We start from the raw sequence: 18,626 nt of genomic DNA on the forward strand, positions 1-18,626 counted from the left end.
CAGGATAAAAGACTGCACTCAGTATACAATGTGCGGTCCGTCATGTTGCAACTCTAAACAGGTAAGATTGGGGGGAAAATAGACTGAATCCTGAATAAAAAGACTGAAAAATCCCAGACAATTGCTCTCCATTTACTACGACATCTAGACTAAGCTCACCTTGGTTGAGGCATTATCAACTATAAATATGGCCATGCTTCCTAGACTATTACTTATTTCAAACGTTGCCAACATAAATTTCAGATATAACATTTAAAGATTCATAGAAATGGGTGTTTAAAGTTTATCTGGGTAAGTAGGCGTCCAGGGCTTGCCCAAATCTCTAGGTACAACTGGGAGTACTAGGCCCTTTTAAATGAATAAAGAAAATAGTGGGTCCTAATAGAGTAAGAACTGTTGGGTAAAATTTCTCTTAAAAAGACACTGATCTCCCAATAACACACACTTACACAATTTTATTACTAATAAGAACTCTTTAAAACGTGTGATGCATTCAGAACTAGACAGCTCTCAATGGAGACAATTGGGATCATTTCTGTATATTTCCATCACATTTTCTTGGTCTGTTTGCATCTGTTCATACTTGATCTTCCAGTTCTCCAGATGTGGTACAAAATAGCCACTTCAACTGGTAGTTCTGTTCTGTACTTTTCTCCTTTATCAGAGTGTCTGGTTTTCCCTGAATCAAGTTTTCTATTGGGAGGAACAGGAATGTCCCAGGTAATCACAGCACTATCAACAATTCTGTCAGGGTCGTGATCCTAGAATTTTTCTCACATAGCTAAGTTACGGTGCTCACATAGGTTCCAGCAGCTGAAACGTGCTGCCTTATTTTGCCATTCTGTATACGGTTTTTCTGCTAGCAGCACATCATAAACAGTGATGGAGGTGCGAGATCGTTTCCAGTTTACTGTTGCAAAATCCCATTAGTCTGCTTTACCTTTTTTAATGCCGGCTCATCCATAAGGGGTTATTTTACCGAGTTATCTGCAGCAGGGCCCATTTTATTCCTATGGGACCTGCTGCAGATAACTCGAGCTAAGCTTTAGTAAACAACCCCCATAGTCCACTATCCCATGCTTTATTATTTTCTCATCTTAACCACTCTTGTATCGAGTTTTAATATATTGTGGTTTCTACACAGAAACCTGCCTGTTAAATGCTAATTTCAATCTATTATGCATAATATCTAAATAAGAACAATACAAGCAACATTAAAACTAACATCAAAATATTAAAAAAATAAAATAATTTTTTTAAATGACAAAAGAAAAGAACAGTTTTTCCTCATTTGCTGGTATATTTATTTATTTATTTATTTATTGCCTTTGTATCCCACATTTTCCACCCATTTGCAGGCTCAATGTGGCTTACAGAGTCTTCTTATGGTTTTGCCATTCCAGGATATTAGATATGATTAGTGATGCAAAGGTGTTAAATAGGGAAAGAAGAATAGGTTTAGGTGGATAAAGACGTTAAAGAAATTAGACTGTCGTTGCTGGGCGAGTTGGCGAGGTGATTTAGTAAGGTTATGGGTTTTCTTTGTAAGCCTTGTTGAAGAGATGTGTCTTCAGAGATTTTAGAAAGTTGGTTATTTCTTCGATGGTTTTCAAGGTAGTAGATAGTGCATTCCACAACTGCGTGCTCATGTAAGAGAAGGTAGCTGCATGCATCAGCTTGTATTTTAGTCCTTTGCAGTTGGGGAAGTGTAGATTCAGAAATTTGCGCGATGATCTTTTGGCATTTCTGGGCGGTAAGTCCACAAGGATTAGCATATAGGTTGGGGCGTCTGCGTGGATGATTTTGTGGACAATCGTGCAGACCTTGAACGTGATGCGTTCCTTAAGTGGGAGCCAATGAAGTTTCTCTCTTAGGGGTTTAGCACTTTCGTATTTAGTTTTTCCAAATATGAGTCTGGCGGCGGAAATTTGGGCTGTTTGAAGTTTTTTGATGTTCTGTTCTTTGCATCCAGTGTACAGTGCATTGCAGTAGTCCAGGTGACTCAGTACCAATGATTGTACCAGGGAACAGAAGACGTATCTCAGGAAGAAAGGTTTTACTCTTTTGAGTTTCCACATGGATTGGAACATCTTTTTCGTCGTGTTCTTCACTAACTTCTCTAACAAAGTTTCTCTCTCGCTTTTCAAATTATGTTACTTCCTTCCCCATAGGAACCAGGTGAATTTCCCTCATTCCTTTTCTTGTTCTTGCATCCAACTTTTCAAGATCTTTATTACGCCAGTCTACTACTCCAAAACTTTATGAATGCATAGATTGCAAGCCAATTAATGGCTTCTTTCTTATTCTGTGTTACTCATGCAGTTTCAATACTGAATTGAGTGTCCTACGATACTCTTTTGGGATCTTTTCTCTCAGTAATTTGTGCTCTCTACTCCTAGACATTTATATATACGCACCTTTCACCTCAGTAATGTGCTGGGAACTTTTTAAAAACAGGCAGGGATGTCGAGCCCCGCCAACTAAATGTACTGCTGCAGCTCCCCACTGCTTGTTTCAGGCTCTGAGCAGCATGCCAGAACTTCTCGCATATACTCTACGCATGAGCGAGAAGTCCCAGCATGCTGCTCTGAGCCCGAAACAAGCAGTGGGGAGCTGCAGTAGTCTATCTGGCTGACGGGGCACAGCATTCCTGCCAGCAAAGTAAAAGGGAGTTCAGGAGGTGCCCCAACCCAAATTTTGGGAACCACATTAATTATTACCAATTCAGGTAATAACTGTTTGAGATACGGTTGCTCTTCGTGAGGGTTTGTTTGAATATGAACGATTTGAGGATTTTGCGAAATCTAGTATATTCCTTTATATTTCTTATTTTGGGTGGTAAGGAGTTCCACCATTTGGCTCCTAGGTAAGTGAAGTCTGCAGAGCGGACAGTTTTGTAGACCACTTTTTTGTAACTTGGGAGGTTACTCGGGTCTTCCTTCAAAAGAAGAAGGGAAGAGCTAGGATTTTGGATTTAGCTCCTGCCTCTTCAGTTGTAGCTCAAAACAATTTACATTCAGGTGTAGCAGGTGTTTTCCTGTCCCAGACGCCTTACAATCTAAGGGCTTCTTTTGCAAAGCTAGCGATTCCTATGCGGCAAATAAGAGTAAGCCCCTTCAATTCCTATGGGCTTCCTCATATTTGCTGCACGAGAATCGCTAGCATGGCTTTGTAAAATAAACCCCAACTCTGTACCTGAGGAAGAGCAGAATTAATTGATTTACCTAAGACCACAAGGATAGGTACTTCTTCCTGTTATTAGCTATTGTGGTGTTAAACGTAGCTATCAATTGATTTTTGCAGTTTACCAGGTCTAGGTGGAAAGAAGTTAATTGTTTGAGCCAAAAACTAAGCACTCCCAAGTTTGGGGCTGTTATTAGTCTGGTTTCTAATTCCTCTGTAGTTATTCTTACCTCTTTGCTGTCTAGTAGAGTTGCTGCAAAATGTTTACAACAATGAGCTGAGAACCAGAGAAGGCAGGGGGGTTTAAATCCCACTGTTGCTCCTTGACATCTTGGACAAGTCATTTAACCCTTCACTGCCTCAGCTACCAACTCAGAGTAGCCCACCTGGAACAGGGAAATATCTACTATACCAGAATGTAACTTGCCTTGGGCTACAAACGAAAAAGGCGTGAGCTAAATTCAAATCCCCCCTTAAAACCTTTAGTTTTCAACATTACAAGAATAATATCAGTTGCCAGGAAAGGAATAGTTCATTGTAGACTATTTAGATAGTTTAGACAAGACGAGTTAAAAGACCACTCATTTGCAGATAAAACTTCTTTTGAAGAGACAGGCAGTAAATTGCCAGGAAGTTAAGGGCTCATATTGATCCTTCCAGACAGAAAACCACCTCCATAAAATCAAACCCAAGCATAAATTTGGCTTGAGTAATACACTTCGGCGAGCAACTGAGTTAGAAAAAAATGGACAAATCTCTACGAAAGGCTTATGGACATATTGGCTAATATAATAGACAATGGATATAAAGTACTGCTAAATTTCATAAAACATATCCATCTTTAACATATTCCTGCTGGGTCAAATGCAGGGTTGTCCTGTTACTTGTGCAAGCAAAACCAATTTAGCACGTTAACTTATCAGTTCACACAAGTGCACATAAACTAACAATTGAAATTAAAAATTAAAAAAACATCCAAAAATTGATAAACAACCCCAAAACAAATCCACAATTTTTTTCCATTACACATCCCTACTAGGCAGTTAATTACATTTTTGTATAGCTGATGCCAGATGCGAGACATCTGCTGCTTGGAGAAAATTACCTCTCCCCTTTAATGCCATGTTTACTTTATGATCAAGACTGCCATGAGGAGAGATAAACTTAACAATTCATGGCTGTTTGAAAACATTTGAACAATGGTGTAATTTACTATGGGGAGCTTGGAAATGCTCTCCTCAGTATTAATTCTATTTCATATTATGATTAACCCTGGGCGTGACACTAAGGATGAAGACAGGATTCGTTAACAGCCAATTCAAAAACAAATGGATCTAACTTCACTGTGAGCTATTGAGTTATACTCTTCTACTTATATGTTTATTTATTTATTTTATTTATTGCATTTGTATCCCACATTTTCCCACCTCTTTGCAGGCTCAATGTGGCTTACAATACATCATGAATAGTAGAAACATGTAAGAAAATATACATTTAGCATTACAGAAGGATCTTGGGTTGCGATGTTGCGATGATGCAATGAACCACATACTTTTAGAACCTCAGTGTCTCCAACCCACAGTATACATGAATTCAGCAAATCAAAATCTAAAGGATCCAACAAAGTGCCAAGTCTGAAAGCTGCAGCAACTCACAGCTTGAATGCTTACTGCAATTAACTCAAATGAAGCTCAGTTCTACTGTAACAGGAACTATATATGCTTATAAGAGATAAATAAACAGCCAGGAGCTAGGGTTGTAGCCTTGATAACTGGTGCTACTGCTCAACAGATTTCAAAGCTTGTTCTAATTCAGCCACTCCATAAGCCCCTTCCCATGTGTGCAATACATGTATTTATTTATTTTATTTATTTGTTACATTTGTATCCCACATTTTCCCACAAATTTGCAGGCTCAATGTGGCTTACATAATACCATGAAGGTATTCACCAAATCCAGTACGGGATAAGTATAAAATGTTGTAGTGGGATAGGGAAGATAAGATTCCATCAAGTTGGGTTTGAGGTAAAAGGGTTTTTTTGTTAATGTCCAATACAATCTTTGATAGTGAAGTGTTGCAGGGTTGAGTCATTTAAGTTGGGTCAGTCGGATATGCCTTTCCGAATAGGCGAGTCTAATAATTTTCTGAATTCTAGGTGATCGTAAGTTGTTTTCACCACTTGTGGCAGTGCGTTCCACAGGTGCGTGCATATGTAAGAGAAGTTGGATGCATGGGTTGTCTTGTATTTTAGTCCTTTGCAATTTGGGTAGTGGAGATTCAGGTAAGACCGTGATGAACTGGTACTATTTCTGATTGGGAGATTGATTAGGTCAATCATGTAACCTGGGACTTCACCGTAGATAATCTTATGGACTAAGGTGCAGATTTTGAAAGAGATACGTTCTCTGATAGGAAGCCAGTGCAGTTTTTCACGGAGTGGTGTGGCGCTTTGGAATCGTGTCTTACCAAATATTAATCTGGCTGCTGTGTTTTGTGCCATCTGGAGTTTCTTTGTGAGTTGTTCTTTACATCCCGTATAGATTCCATTGCAGTAATCAACGTGGCTTAATACCATTGACTGAATTAAATTAAGGAAAACATCCCTTGGGAATAAAGGTTTTATACGCTTGAGTTTCCACATTGAATGAAACATTTTCTTTACAGTGGGGTTGACTTGGGACTCAAGTGTAAGATTTCGATCAATAGTAACACCTAGTATTTTGAGACTATCAGAGATGGGAAGGGAATGATCTGGAGTGAATAAGGTTGTGGGTTTGTAATTGTTGTACTGGGATGAGAGGATAAGGCAATGCGTTTTATATTCAGCTTCATTTGAAATGAGTTTGCCCATGAGTGCATGATGTTCAATCCACTCTTGATATCGTTGAAGATTTCTGATAAAATGTAGTGGGAGTAAACCAAAGTACCTTCTCAGAAGCAATCCCTCAAACTAGGAAATCTGGCAAACTAAAACCCAGCACAAAAACAGTTAATCAGAATAGTTTTTTCAGAAAACATGCTTCTTTTACCAACTGCTACAATAAATTTTCATTTCAGCTACATGAAACACATACTGAATTTGTTAATGTTGAAGCTCAGCAAGACATTGCAAATTGTTTAAACATATTCCATTTTAGCTGTCATACACCATTTTGGGCTCCCTTTACCAAGCTGCAGCAATAGCGAGCTTGCACTGACATCAACGTGTGTTTTCCACACTCACCGAGGCCTCCTTTTACCACAGCAGGTAAAAGGGAAGTCTCTTTTTCCTACAGGAAATGGCTGTGCGACAAGTAAAGCACTTGTTGCACGACCATTTGGGGGGGGCCCTTACCGTCACCCACTGAGGTGACGTTAGGGGCTCCCGCGCTAACCCGGCGGTAACTGGGCAACGCGCGGCACTGCCTAATCACCACTGGGTACACTCTGGTGCTATTTTTGTAGCACCAGATATGACGACACGCTAGGGGTGGGAAGCACCTCTGAGCTGGTGCGGTAGCCCGGCAGTACTTCCTGTTAAATGAGAGGTAAGCCCATGTTGGGCTTACCGTCACTTAGTAAAAGAGGACCTTTGTTTGTTATGGAGATCTGGGGAGGTAACATGTTTCCAGTTTTTCACCTTAAAGCCAAAAACACAAGGCATATCCAACGGTTCAGTACAAGGACTCTCAAAACCAACAAAAAAAATACAACTAGTGTCATTTTGAAGTTCTATATATTCCATTTTCCAACCTGCAGGAATGTTAAATACAAGACTCTTTTTGCATCATCCTTCCCCTTACATCAGTCCAAAATATTGGAATGTCCTACCGAAACAACTTAAGGAGCTCGCCGACCACCAACTGTTCAAGAAGTCCTTGAAGACGTTCTTACTCATCAAGGCTTACTCCACTGGCAACTCCAATGCTTAACCTCTCCCACTTGCCGTCGCTTCAACCCTGTCATCTACCCTGTGTTATATCCTGTTCCTACCCCTCCTGTCACTTTCTGTTTCTAGGCCATCATTGTCCTGTTTTGTATCCTGATTTATTATAAGCCACATTGCGCCTCCTCATGTGGGTAAATGTGGGGTAGAAATGTACTAAAATAAATAAAACAACCAGTTCAAAGGCTTGGGGGCTCTTTTACTAAGCTGCAGTATAAAATGGCCTCAGCACACCCTTGCATGGGTTTTTCTGGCACAGCAGAAAAAGTGCTGATTTTCCTTTTTTTTTTTTTTTTTTTGCATTAACGGCCATGCACTGTCGCCATTAGTGACAGATCATTAAAAATTACCACGTTAGCACTTACTGACACCTATTTTGTGGGCAGTTAAGGGCTCACACGGTAATCCTGCGATAATCAGTGCACGGTAATGTAGCTGCACTAACCAATTAGCTCAGGAACGCACGCTCGCTCCGCCCCTAGACATGCCCCCCTCCTCGCAAATTTAAAATTTATTTTTTTAGCATGCAGGTAGCGCATTCAGATTAGGAACATACCATAAGACACCGACTGCGTCCTGTGGTAAGCCTTTTTAACCTGCAGTAAAGCATTTATTGCAGCTTAGTAAAAGGACCCCTTGGTATGCTAAATAAAAAAGGAAATCTATACTGCTGAAAATGAAAGTCTAAAACAGCCCGTTTTAAACTTTCCTCATGATTATACACAACCAGAACAAGACTCAACAGTATCTGTATTTTTTTTTTAATGCCAAACATGGCATTTTTAAAAAAGTGTGCACATTCAATGCCACTATACGGATAGGTGGCAGCACTGAACAAAGGTATGTAGCCAGCCTCTCACTGAAGCCAGCCGGAAACATTACACAAAAGACATTTATTGGTTGCCTGTTGCTTTAAATGGGAAAAACCCAATGAAACAGCAAAGTAGGTCACCAATTCAAATAAAAAGAGAAACCATTTTTTTTAGCCCCCCCCCCCCCCCAAACCCCAAAAAATGCAATACAGTCCTCTTCAGGCAAAAATCACTAGACAAGACCAAAGTAAAACTGGCTGTTCAAAGTTCTTAATTGAATTTTCCTTCCTTATCTTGGTTCCCAGGTGGACACACTTTTTTTCTGTTCCCTTGATGGAACCTTTGGAATCATACTCCCCTTCAGGCTATCTTCATGACACTTGAATTTAAAAGATGCAAGGTTGTTGTAGACTCAAATATCAATCCTCCTCTTAGTGATCCTGTAACCAAGAAAAATATTCCCTCCAGTATGGAGATAGGCTTCAGGAGATCCACTTGGCTCTCCCTCCCCACAAGTGCAGGTGTGCAAAACAGTTTGCATCCAATAAACTGACTGGAAGGCTAGGTGTATGAATCTGGGTGACAGATCACACTCCACATACTTCTCTTGAGTTCTCTGAATGCTCAGGAGGCAGAACAGGAAAGCACCCATGAGTCGGGTCCCTTCCTACAACATTGAATTATCCTTTCCCAATAGAAACTGAACAGTTACCTCTCCCTTGGTACACGGGCTGCTCTGTTGCTCTATCCACAGACTCTCATTTGGTCTGCATATCACCTCTCCCTTAGCGGCTCTGCTGGTTCAGGCCTGGCTGGCTTGGGGGTGACTGCCTTCCTGTGATTAGTAACTGATGGGTCACTTAGGCAGCAGAACCCAGGTTCAGCAAAGCCCCAACAGTGGACACAGACAGTCTTCTCCTTTCTTCCATGGACTCCTGTGAAGGAAGACACTAGAAACTGAATTTCCATGACCTTCAGAGTTTCCTCCAAAAGTGAAGGTGGAATCCTGTTGTCCTATGACTGACAAAGGCTGCCATCACTTTGTTCAGAGGCTTACTTAGGTGCACGGACTCCACAATATACCTAATATTTTTCCAACCTTTCACACATACCTTGTAAAAAAATATGTCTACTTACAACCAAGTTCATTTGTGGGTAACTCGCTTCTTCCTTACAAATGAAAAAGACGACCCCCAATGCCCTTTCAGGGCATTCAAGAAAAGTCACATTAAAAAAACAAACTTTTACAGAGGTACACCGAAGATAAACAGGAACGCAAAAGACCAAATGGATTTCTGCTATGGAATTATGGTGTAAACGTACAAAACAATTGCTATTAATTATACAATCAAAAACATTTCAAAGGTTCAGAGTGCTAGCAGCAAATTTCCTCTGCAAAGCTTACTTTGAAAGCAATTTCTGTTCAACACCTCTCTTATCTCTTAGGACTTATCTGGTAGGTAAAAACATTTGATATTACAGTGCATATTTCCTGTAAATTAATCCATTTTAATTTGAGAAATGTGTCTTGCTAAAATGAACTGATCTACTAAAGATAACTTGAAAATAAATTATGTAATACCAAGCAGATTATTAAAAGCAATATTTACTTACTTAGCACAAGTACTCTTTCTGTAGAGCTAAGCCTGCAGAACTAGAAAAGTTACAAGTCCACCATAAGGTTATTACCCATGATATCTGACAAGGCTGGGAAACAATTTTGTGAAATTCAGATGAAGGAAATACACTACGCCAAAAGGTATGCATTTTAAATGAATATTTTGATAGAAATAAAATATTTACTAAATATCTCTTACCTTTACTGGGGAAATATGAGAATGGGAAACAAACCCATGCACATTTTCTATCTGTGATAAGTTCTTCTCTGATACATGGACTAGCTCTGGACCTTTCAGTTCACCAGTTATACAGGGAGAGCTATTTTCTTGTGACGCTGTGTCATCATCCTGATATCGATATTTCTATGGAAAGAAAGAAAACATTTTGTGCAAAATACAGGGTCTTTATTAAATTCTAAAACGCTCAACTCTTCTGTATCTGCATGCTAACAGGTAGCAAAAAACTTACCTTGTATAACACAGATCAGGCTTGTCCAAGTTCAGTCCTCTCTCTCTCTCATGCATATTCATTTGCGATAGCCTAAAAACCTGGTCTGCTTGCAGCCCTCAAGGGCTGAACTTGGACAAGTCTGGCACAGATTAAATTAGGATTTATATAGCAAAACTAATTTTAACAGTAGTTTAACAGTTTTCCTAAATTCACCACCAGTGTCACTACACTTTTAATCAGTTCCGGTGGCTTATTAATGAACTGATTGTTTAAGATTTTCAAAGGAACAGTCACATTTAATATTACACGAACAGGTCTGAATTTTCAAATTACTATCTTTAAGATTCCAAGATTTTAATGACATGACATTGTGTAAGCTTTTGTTTCAATAAAATTGGGCATCGTATGTCATCACGCTTTCCTTTTACTGTGGGAGGACAATGTTGGTGTTCTAAAGTGTCCACCATTTGATCGGCAAATTTTGGCATATACTTAGCGGTTCCTGAAGTACCAGGTGAAATGGGGTGCTATGTGAACTGCAGATTTTCTGCCTATAGATAAGTTTTTATGCATATTATTGAATCACCTTGCTCAGAAGAATAAACTGCTTATTGCACAACATTGCCATTTAAAAAGTTTCAATTACAACGCAGAACATTATACTGTAGGATCACATTTACGTTTTGTAGGACTCTTGAAATTTTCACTGATTTTTGCACACTTATTTGGCACACTTAAATCACTTAGGTGTTCCTTTATCAGACACTAGAATATCTATAATGGTGATTTAGCATTTACATGAGAATGCTGCATTTGCAGAAGTTCATCAGTGCTGCCCAGTGAACATATTGTCATGGCTCTTTATACTACTACTAAACATTCCTATAGCGCTACTAGATTTACGCAGCGCTGTACAAATGAGCACGAAGAGACAGTCCCTGCTCAACAGAGCTTACAATCTAAATTGGACAGACGAACAGACAGCTAGGGGTGGGGAAATTGCAGTGGTGGGGGTGATAAGTGAGGGTACTGAGTAAGAGAGTCATGGTTAGTAGTAGCAAAGAGGTGGGCTTTAAGCCTAGATTTGAAGACAGCCAGAGACTGAGCCTGACGTACCGGCTCAGGGAGTCTATTCCAGGCATAGGGAGCAGCGAGATAGAAGGAACGGAGCCTGGAGTTAGCAGTGGGGGAGAAGGGGGACGACAGGAGACATTTACCCAGCGAACGGAGTTCACGGGGAGGAGTGTAGGGAGAGATGAGAGCGGAAAGGTACTGAGGAGCTGCGGTGATTTAACCAGAGCTGACATTGTGATGTCATAATGCCTCAGTCCACCAATGCCTAAGAGCCAACCTCATCAGTGATGTCACAATGGCTTGACTGTCCTATACTTGGCTCATACTACTACTATTAAACATTTCTATAGCGCTACTAGACTTACGCAGCGCTGTACAAATGAGCACGAAGAGACAGTCCCTGCTCAACAGAGCTTACAATCTAAATTGGACAGACGAACAGACAGCTAGGGGTGGGGAAATTGCAGCGGTAGGGGGTGATAAGTGAGGGTGTTGAGTAAGAGAGTCATGGTTAGGAGTCGAAAGCAGTAGCAAAGAGGTGGGCTTTATTAAGCCTAGATTTGAAGACAGCCAGAGACTGAGCCTGACGTACCGGCTCAGGGAGTCTATTCCAGGCATAGGGAGCAGCGAGATAGAAGGAACGGAGCCTGGAGTTAGCAGTGGGGGAGAAGGGGGACGACAGGAGATATTTACCCAGCGAACGGACTTCACGGGGAGGAGTGTAGGGAGAGATGAGAGCGGAGGGAGGTACTGAGGAGCTGCGGAGTGGATGCACTTGTAGGTCAATAGGAGAAGTTTGAACTGTATGCGGAAGCGGATAGGGAGCCAGTGACAACTTGGCAACAAACATACACAATTTAAAAAAAAAATTGCAGACATGATCAGTTTGTTACAATTTTAGCAGTTATACTTCTTTTTTCAGAGTTGACCGTATTTTATGCCATTCTTTACATTGCCTATATTCACCAGCATGAAATCTACAAGACAGCGAGAATCAGCAAAGCTCTGGAAGAGCAAATGGCTGATGAAGCATGACTACAACTCATGGTGATGCCAGGCACTAACAGCACCACTAGCATTCCTGAGACCTGAGATCACAATACTACCCACTCCTGATCACCCTGGGTCCTCACTTGGGCAGCCCATGTAGAATCCTTGGCCCCTCAGATCCTACAGATTCTACAACTACTACTTTCTATAGCACTACTAGACATACGCAGTACTGTACACATTATGCAGGTACTCTCTCTGTCCCTAGTGGGCTCACAATCTAAGATTTTTTTTATTTTTATTTTGTATCTGGGGCAACGAAGGGTTAAGTGACTTGCTCAGGGTCACAAAGAGCTGCAGTGGGAATCAAACCCAGTTCCCTCAGCTCACTGCACTAACCATTAGCCTATTCCTCCACTCCTATAAACCCACCATTAGAAGGAACCAACGTGGCCTGATCATAACAAACAGTGCAAATTATAAGGTTGTTTTATTTTGATACTGTTTTTTTTTTTTAATTATGTATTTTTTTTTTTGTAATTTGAGTTAGGCTTTTTTTTTTTTTTTACATATGTACCTTGATATTTTGGTGGACAGCAATAACATAAGGTAAAAATAAAGTGAATTTGAGGATTAAAATGCCAAGAGGCAAGAAACAAGTAAGTTAACATATTTAAAAATCTAGTGATTACTGCTATTCGAAATAAACTAATACAATTACTACTTATTTCTATAGAGCTACTAGACGTGCACAGCACTGTACACTGGACATGAAGAGACAGTCACTGCTCAACAGAGTTACAATCTAATTAGGACAGACAAACAGGACAAATAAGAGATAAGGGAATTACTAAGGTGGGAATGGTAAAACATGGGTACTGAACGAGTAAGGATTAGGAGTTCAAAGCAGCACCAAAAAGGTGAGCTTTTAGCCTAGATTTGAAGACGGCCCAAGATGGAACTTGACGTACCAGCTCTGGAAGTCTATTCCAGGCATATGGTGCAGCAAAATAAAAGGAACGGAGTCTGGAGTTAGCAGTGGAGAAGAAGGGTGCAGATAAGCAGTGGCGTAGCAAGGGCGGGGCGGTGGGGGCGGTCCACCCCGGGTGTCAACGGGTGGGGGGGTGCTCCGTCCACCCCCCCCCCCCCGGCGTGGACTTCCCCGGCGCAGCACCTCTCACTCCCCCCCCCATCCGACAGTCCCCACCTGCCTATCAGCTGAGCTCCGTGCACCCAGCACCTCAAATCTGCAGCGCTGCTGACTGTAAAAAGAAAATTGTCTCATCGTTGGCTCTTCCCTCACTGTGTCCCGCCCTCGAGGAAATAGGAAGTTACATCAGAGGGCGGGACACAGTGCGAGGAAAGGGCCAACGATGAGACAATTTTCTTCTTTTACAGTCAGCAGCGCTGCAGATTCGAGGTGCTGGGTGCACGGAGCTCAGGTGGTAGGCAGGTGGGACTGTCGGGGGGGAGTGAGAGGCGCTGCGCCGGGGGGGGTCCACGCAGCGGCGATCCGTCCCAGGTGTCAGCCAACCATGGAACGCCACTGCAGATAAGAGAGATTTACCCAGTGAACGGAGTTCCCGGGGAGGAATGTAGGGAGAGATGAGAGTGGAGAGGTACTGTGGAGCTGCAGAGTGAATGCACTTGTAAGTCAATAAGATGAGTTTGAACTGTATGCGGAAACGGATAGGAAGCCAGTGAAGTGAGGAGAGGGCTAATATGAGCATAGCGACACTGGCAGAATATAAGTCATGCAGCAGAATTTTGAACAGGTTGAAGGGGAGAGAGATGGCTAAGTGGGAGACCCGTGAGAAGCAAGTTGCAATAGTCTAAGTGAGAAGTGATAAGAGTGTGGATAAGGGTTCTGGTAGTGCTCAGAAAGGAAAGGACGAATTTTGGTGATATTATAGAGAAAGAAACGACAGGTTTTAGAAGTCTGTTAAATATGTGCAGAGAAGGAGAGAAAGGAGTCGAAGTTGACCCCAAGGTTACGAGCTGATGAAACAATGAGGATCAGAGTTATATACAGAGATAGCAAATGGGGGAAGAAGAGAAGTTGATTTAGCGGGAAAGATAAGAAGTTCAGTCTTGGTCATGTTTAGTAACACTGGACCAATAATTTATGTAAAACATTAGAATTCCCTCAACAACATGAATCTCCAAAATGGATACTAGCATTTTGGTTATATCATCCTAGTTTTGATTGCATAGTGGTTTCTGGTTGCTCAGCTGTGTAGAACTGGAATGAGGTAATGGAGAATCACACTTTCTAGGGTAAGAAAAAAAATATGTCTCTCTGCTGCTCCAATGAAGTACTTCCTAGATAAAGTTTGAAATGGCTGCAGAAGAGGGTCTGAGGAGTAACAAAGAATTCTTATTTGATCCATAACTACTTGAGCATTGCTGTACAGGGACAGACCAAAGGTCCATCAAGACTCAGCAACCTGTTTCCAACGTGGCCAATCCAGGTCACAAGTATCTGACAAGAACCCAAAGAGTCAAACAGATTTTATGCTACTTATTCCAGGAATAAGCACTGGCATTTCCTTTTATGGATTTTTCTTTTAGGAACTTGTCCAAACCTTTTTAAAGCCCTACTAAGCTAACTGCTTTTACCACATTCTCTGGCAACAAATTCCACAGTTTAAGTACAGATCATGTACAGAAATATTTCTTGAATTTGTTTTAAATTTAGTACTTAGAAACTTCATTGTATGCCCCCTAGCCCTTGCGTTTTTGGAAAGAGTAAGCAAGTGATTCATGTCTACCCATTCCACTCCACTCCACATTTTATAGACCTCTATCATATCTACCCTCAGCCTTCTCCTCATCTCCAAATGAAGAGCCCTAGCCGCTTTAGCCTTTCCTCGCAGGGAAGTCAACCCATCCCCTTTATCATTTTCGTTGCCCTTCTTTGTATCTTTTCTAATTCTGCTATATCTTTTTTGAACTGTGGTAACCAGAATTGCACACAATATTTGAAGTGCAGTCGCATCATGGAGCAATATAAAGGCATTATTAAATTCTCAGTTTTGTTCTCCATTCCTTGCCTAATAATTCCTAACACTCTATTTCCTTTCTTAGCAGCTGCTGCACACTAAGCTGAGGGTTTCAACTTATCAATGACACATAAATCCTTTTCCTAGACTGTGATTCCTAATGTGGAACACTGTATCATGCAACTATAGTTTGAGTTCCTCTTCCCTATATGCATTACTTTGCACTTCCTCACATTAAATGCACCATGAGGCATATTTTCAAAGCACTTAGCCTTCCAAAGTTCCATAGGTTTCTATGGAACTTTGGAAGGCTAAGTGCTTTGAAAATATGCCTCATTGTCACCCAGTCTCATAAGGTCCTCTTGTAATTTTTCGCAATTCCTCTTGTGATTTAACAGCTTTAACTGTCGTCAGCAAATCTGATCACCTCACTCATTATTCCTGTTTCCAGATCATTTATAAATATGTTAAAAAGCAGCAGTCCCCGCACAGACCCCTGGGGAACCCCACTATGTATATTAAGGATTCTCCAATAAAATAACAAGCACACAAGCATAGAGAAATTTATTTTATTTTTAGAGTTTGATATTCCAACTTTCTTCCATGGATGTCAAAATGGTTTACAAAGTTAAAATAAAACATCAATGTCTCTTAAACTTTAAATAGATAGGAGGGAAAAGCCCCCAAAAGCTCCAGACAGAAAATAGTCTTAGGAGCTAATCACTCTTTGTCATAGGCATAAATAAATCTCCTATTAATACAAATTTTATTAAAAAAAAAAAAATCAAAAAGAGTAAACACATTATTTAGCTTTAAAGGTTTCAGTGCAGCCTTCTTCTTTCAGTGCCAGAAATTAGATAAATCAAAGCCCACGGCCAACAGTGGCCAGCGTTTCGCTGGAGCTGCTTCAGGACTCGTGGACTGCATTGGTGTTCCGTACTAAATGGCCAACACCATTAATCCATGCCTATGTATATGCTCAGTATTTTTTTTTTTCCTAGACTCTACCATTTTGTCTGGCACCAACGTCAGGCTCATCTGTCTAATTTCCCAGAGCACCTATGGAACCCCTTTTAAAAACTGGTGTTACATTGGCCACATTGCAATCTTCCAGTACCATGCATGATTTTAAAGATACATTACAAATTACTAATAGCTCTGCAAGTTCATTTTTTTTAGTTCTATCCGCATTCCGGGACATAAGCCATCCTGTCCAGATGATTAGCTACTCTTTCGTTTGTCAAACTGCTTCATTGTTCCAGTTCCTCCAGCTTACCATCATTAAATACTATTTCTGACGGGGAATCTCCCCCACATCTTCCTCAGTGAATACCGAAGAAAAGAATTCATTTAGACTCTCCGTTATATCCTTGCGCTTCCTAACTCTTGATCCTCTAGCAGCCCAAATGATTCCTTCACCAACTTTTTGCTTCAAATGTACCTACAAAAGCTTTTATGTGTTTTTTTTGCCTCCAGAGCAGGCTTCCTTTCCAAATCTTTCTTGCCTTCCTTATTAGTGCTTTGCATTTGGCTTGCCATTCCTTATGCTGTTTCCTATTATCTTCAGTCTGATCCTACTACCATCCATTGCCTCCTTGACTCATCTCTAAAGAAATTAGTTCACTTCTAGGAGTGGCCTAGTGGTTAGGGTGGTGGACTTTGGTCCTGGGGAACTGAGGAACTGAGTTCGATTCCCACTTCAGGCACAGGCAGCTCCTTGTGACTCTGGGCAAGTCACTTAACCCTCCATTGCCCCATGTAAGCCGCATTGAGCCTGCCATGAGTGGGAAAGCACGGGGTACAACTGTAACAAAAATAAAATAGATACTATTGGAGATTCTACATGGAATGTTGCTACTATTGGAGATTCTACATGGAATGTTGCTATTCCACTAGCAACATTCCATGTAGAAGGCTGCGCAGGCTTCTGCTTCTGTGAGTCTGACGTCCTGCACGTACGTGCAGGACGTCAGACTCACAGAAACAGAAGCCTGCGCAGCCACATTGGTGACCTGCAAGGGCCGACTTCTACATGGAATGTTGCTAGTGGAATAGCATCATTCCATGTAGAATCTCAAATAGTAGCAACAGTGGAGGAGTGGCCTAGTGTTGGTTAGGGTGGTGGACTTTGGTCCTGAGGAACTGAGTTTGATTCCCACTTCAGGCACAGGCAGCTCCTTGTGAGTCTGGGCAAGTCACTTAACCCTCCATTGCCCCATGTAAGCCATATTGAGCCTGCCATGAGTGGGAAAGCGCGGGGTACAAATGTAACAAAAATAAAATAGATACTATTGGAGATTCTACATGGAATGTTGCTATTCCACTAGCAACATTCCATGTAGAAGGCTGCGCAGGCTTCTGTTTCTGTGAGTCTGACGTCCTGCACGTACGTGCAGGACGTCAGACTCACAGAAGCAGAAGCCTGCGCGGCCACATTGGTGACCTGCAAGGGCCGACTTCTACATGGAATGTTGCTCGTGGAATAGCATCATTCCATGTAGAATCTCAAATAGTAGCAACAGTGGAGGAGTGGCCTAGTGTTGGTTAGGGTGGTGGACTTTGGTCCTGAGGAACTGAGGAACTGAGTTCGATTCCCACTTCAGGCACAGGCAGCTCCTTGTGAGTCTGGGCAAGTCACTTAACCCTCCATTGCCCCATGTAAGCTGCATTGAGCCTGCCATGAGTGGGAAAGCGCGGGGTACAAATGTAACAAAAAAATAATAATAATAAAATAAAAATATCAGCAAGCCTTCTAACCTAAAGGTTGATGCTTGCAGCCTGAAGAGTCTACAGGCCCCAAACATAGAAAAAATGAAGGCAGATAAAGACCATATTGTCTATCTAATCTACCCATCCATGCCATCTACTACTCTTCCCCTATATATCTGTCCCAAGCTTTCTTGTGGCAACTGGTGTTTCTCTAATCTGGGAGCCTTATGAAATCTATACAAGGAGTTCACTAAGACGTGTAGAAGCAGAGACAACAAAGCCAAAGTTACTTGGTGCCAGCAGGAATGTAGCAGCAAATATCATGAGTATGGATAGACCAAGGGCTTTCGACGGGAGTACCAAACTTTTATCCTCTGGTTCCTCTTTCTCCTCTTCTGTGGAAAGCCCTTGGTCCATCCCTACTCATATTTCCTGCTAGATTTTCGACAAAGGGGGGGTTTTTTCTCCTTTTTTGGTATGTTTAATTGCCAGCAGGAGTCTTTAATCCATAATGGTATAAGTAGGAGCTCCCATGGTGGAATAGGTACCTAGCTCCCATAGGCAACAGTATAGACTGAGGCTTGGGGAGGCAAAAAACTTGGGCCCTGTCACCAGAGAAGTGAGGCAGGTCACAGCAGCTCAAAGGTAGTAGGGAGTATGGGCTGTCCCCTCTCCTCCCCAGTGGAAGAATAGGTGCAACAATATGTCTGGTAAAGAAGGGGATGAGAGGGTGTGAAGACTACAGGGGAGAGAAAGAATGAGTGTGCCATGGACCCCACCTATTACTAATGTGCATCCACAACCACCCTCCCATTAGTCAGCTTCCATTTGGTTTCAGTAGAGACTATCCCATGCAGAGC

At 41.5% G+C, this 18,626-nt stretch overlaps 1 protein-coding gene across 10 annotated transcripts in view; it reads right to left on the reverse strand.

Moving 5' to 3' along the window:
• The window catches only part of DLG1 (discs large MAGUK scaffold protein 1), a 337,516-nt gene that overhangs the window by 245,749 nt on the left and 73,141 nt on the right, over positions 1-18,626 (reverse strand). For all 10 annotated transcript variants that reach the window (XM_030216925.1, XM_030216924.1, XM_030216923.1 and 7 more), the window contains exon 4: positions 9,739-9,903. In XM_030216925.1, the coding sequence (XP_030072785.1) occupies positions 9,739-9,903 (165 nt within the window). The remainder of the gene's footprint in view (positions 1-9,738; positions 9,904-18,626) is intronic.

This window comes from Microcaecilia unicolor, chromosome 10 (genome assembly GCF_901765095.1).
Source record: "Microcaecilia unicolor chromosome 10, aMicUni1.1, whole genome shotgun sequence".
In the NCBI taxonomy this organism is placed as follows: domain Eukaryota; kingdom Metazoa; phylum Chordata; class Amphibia; order Gymnophiona; family Siphonopidae; genus Microcaecilia; species Microcaecilia unicolor.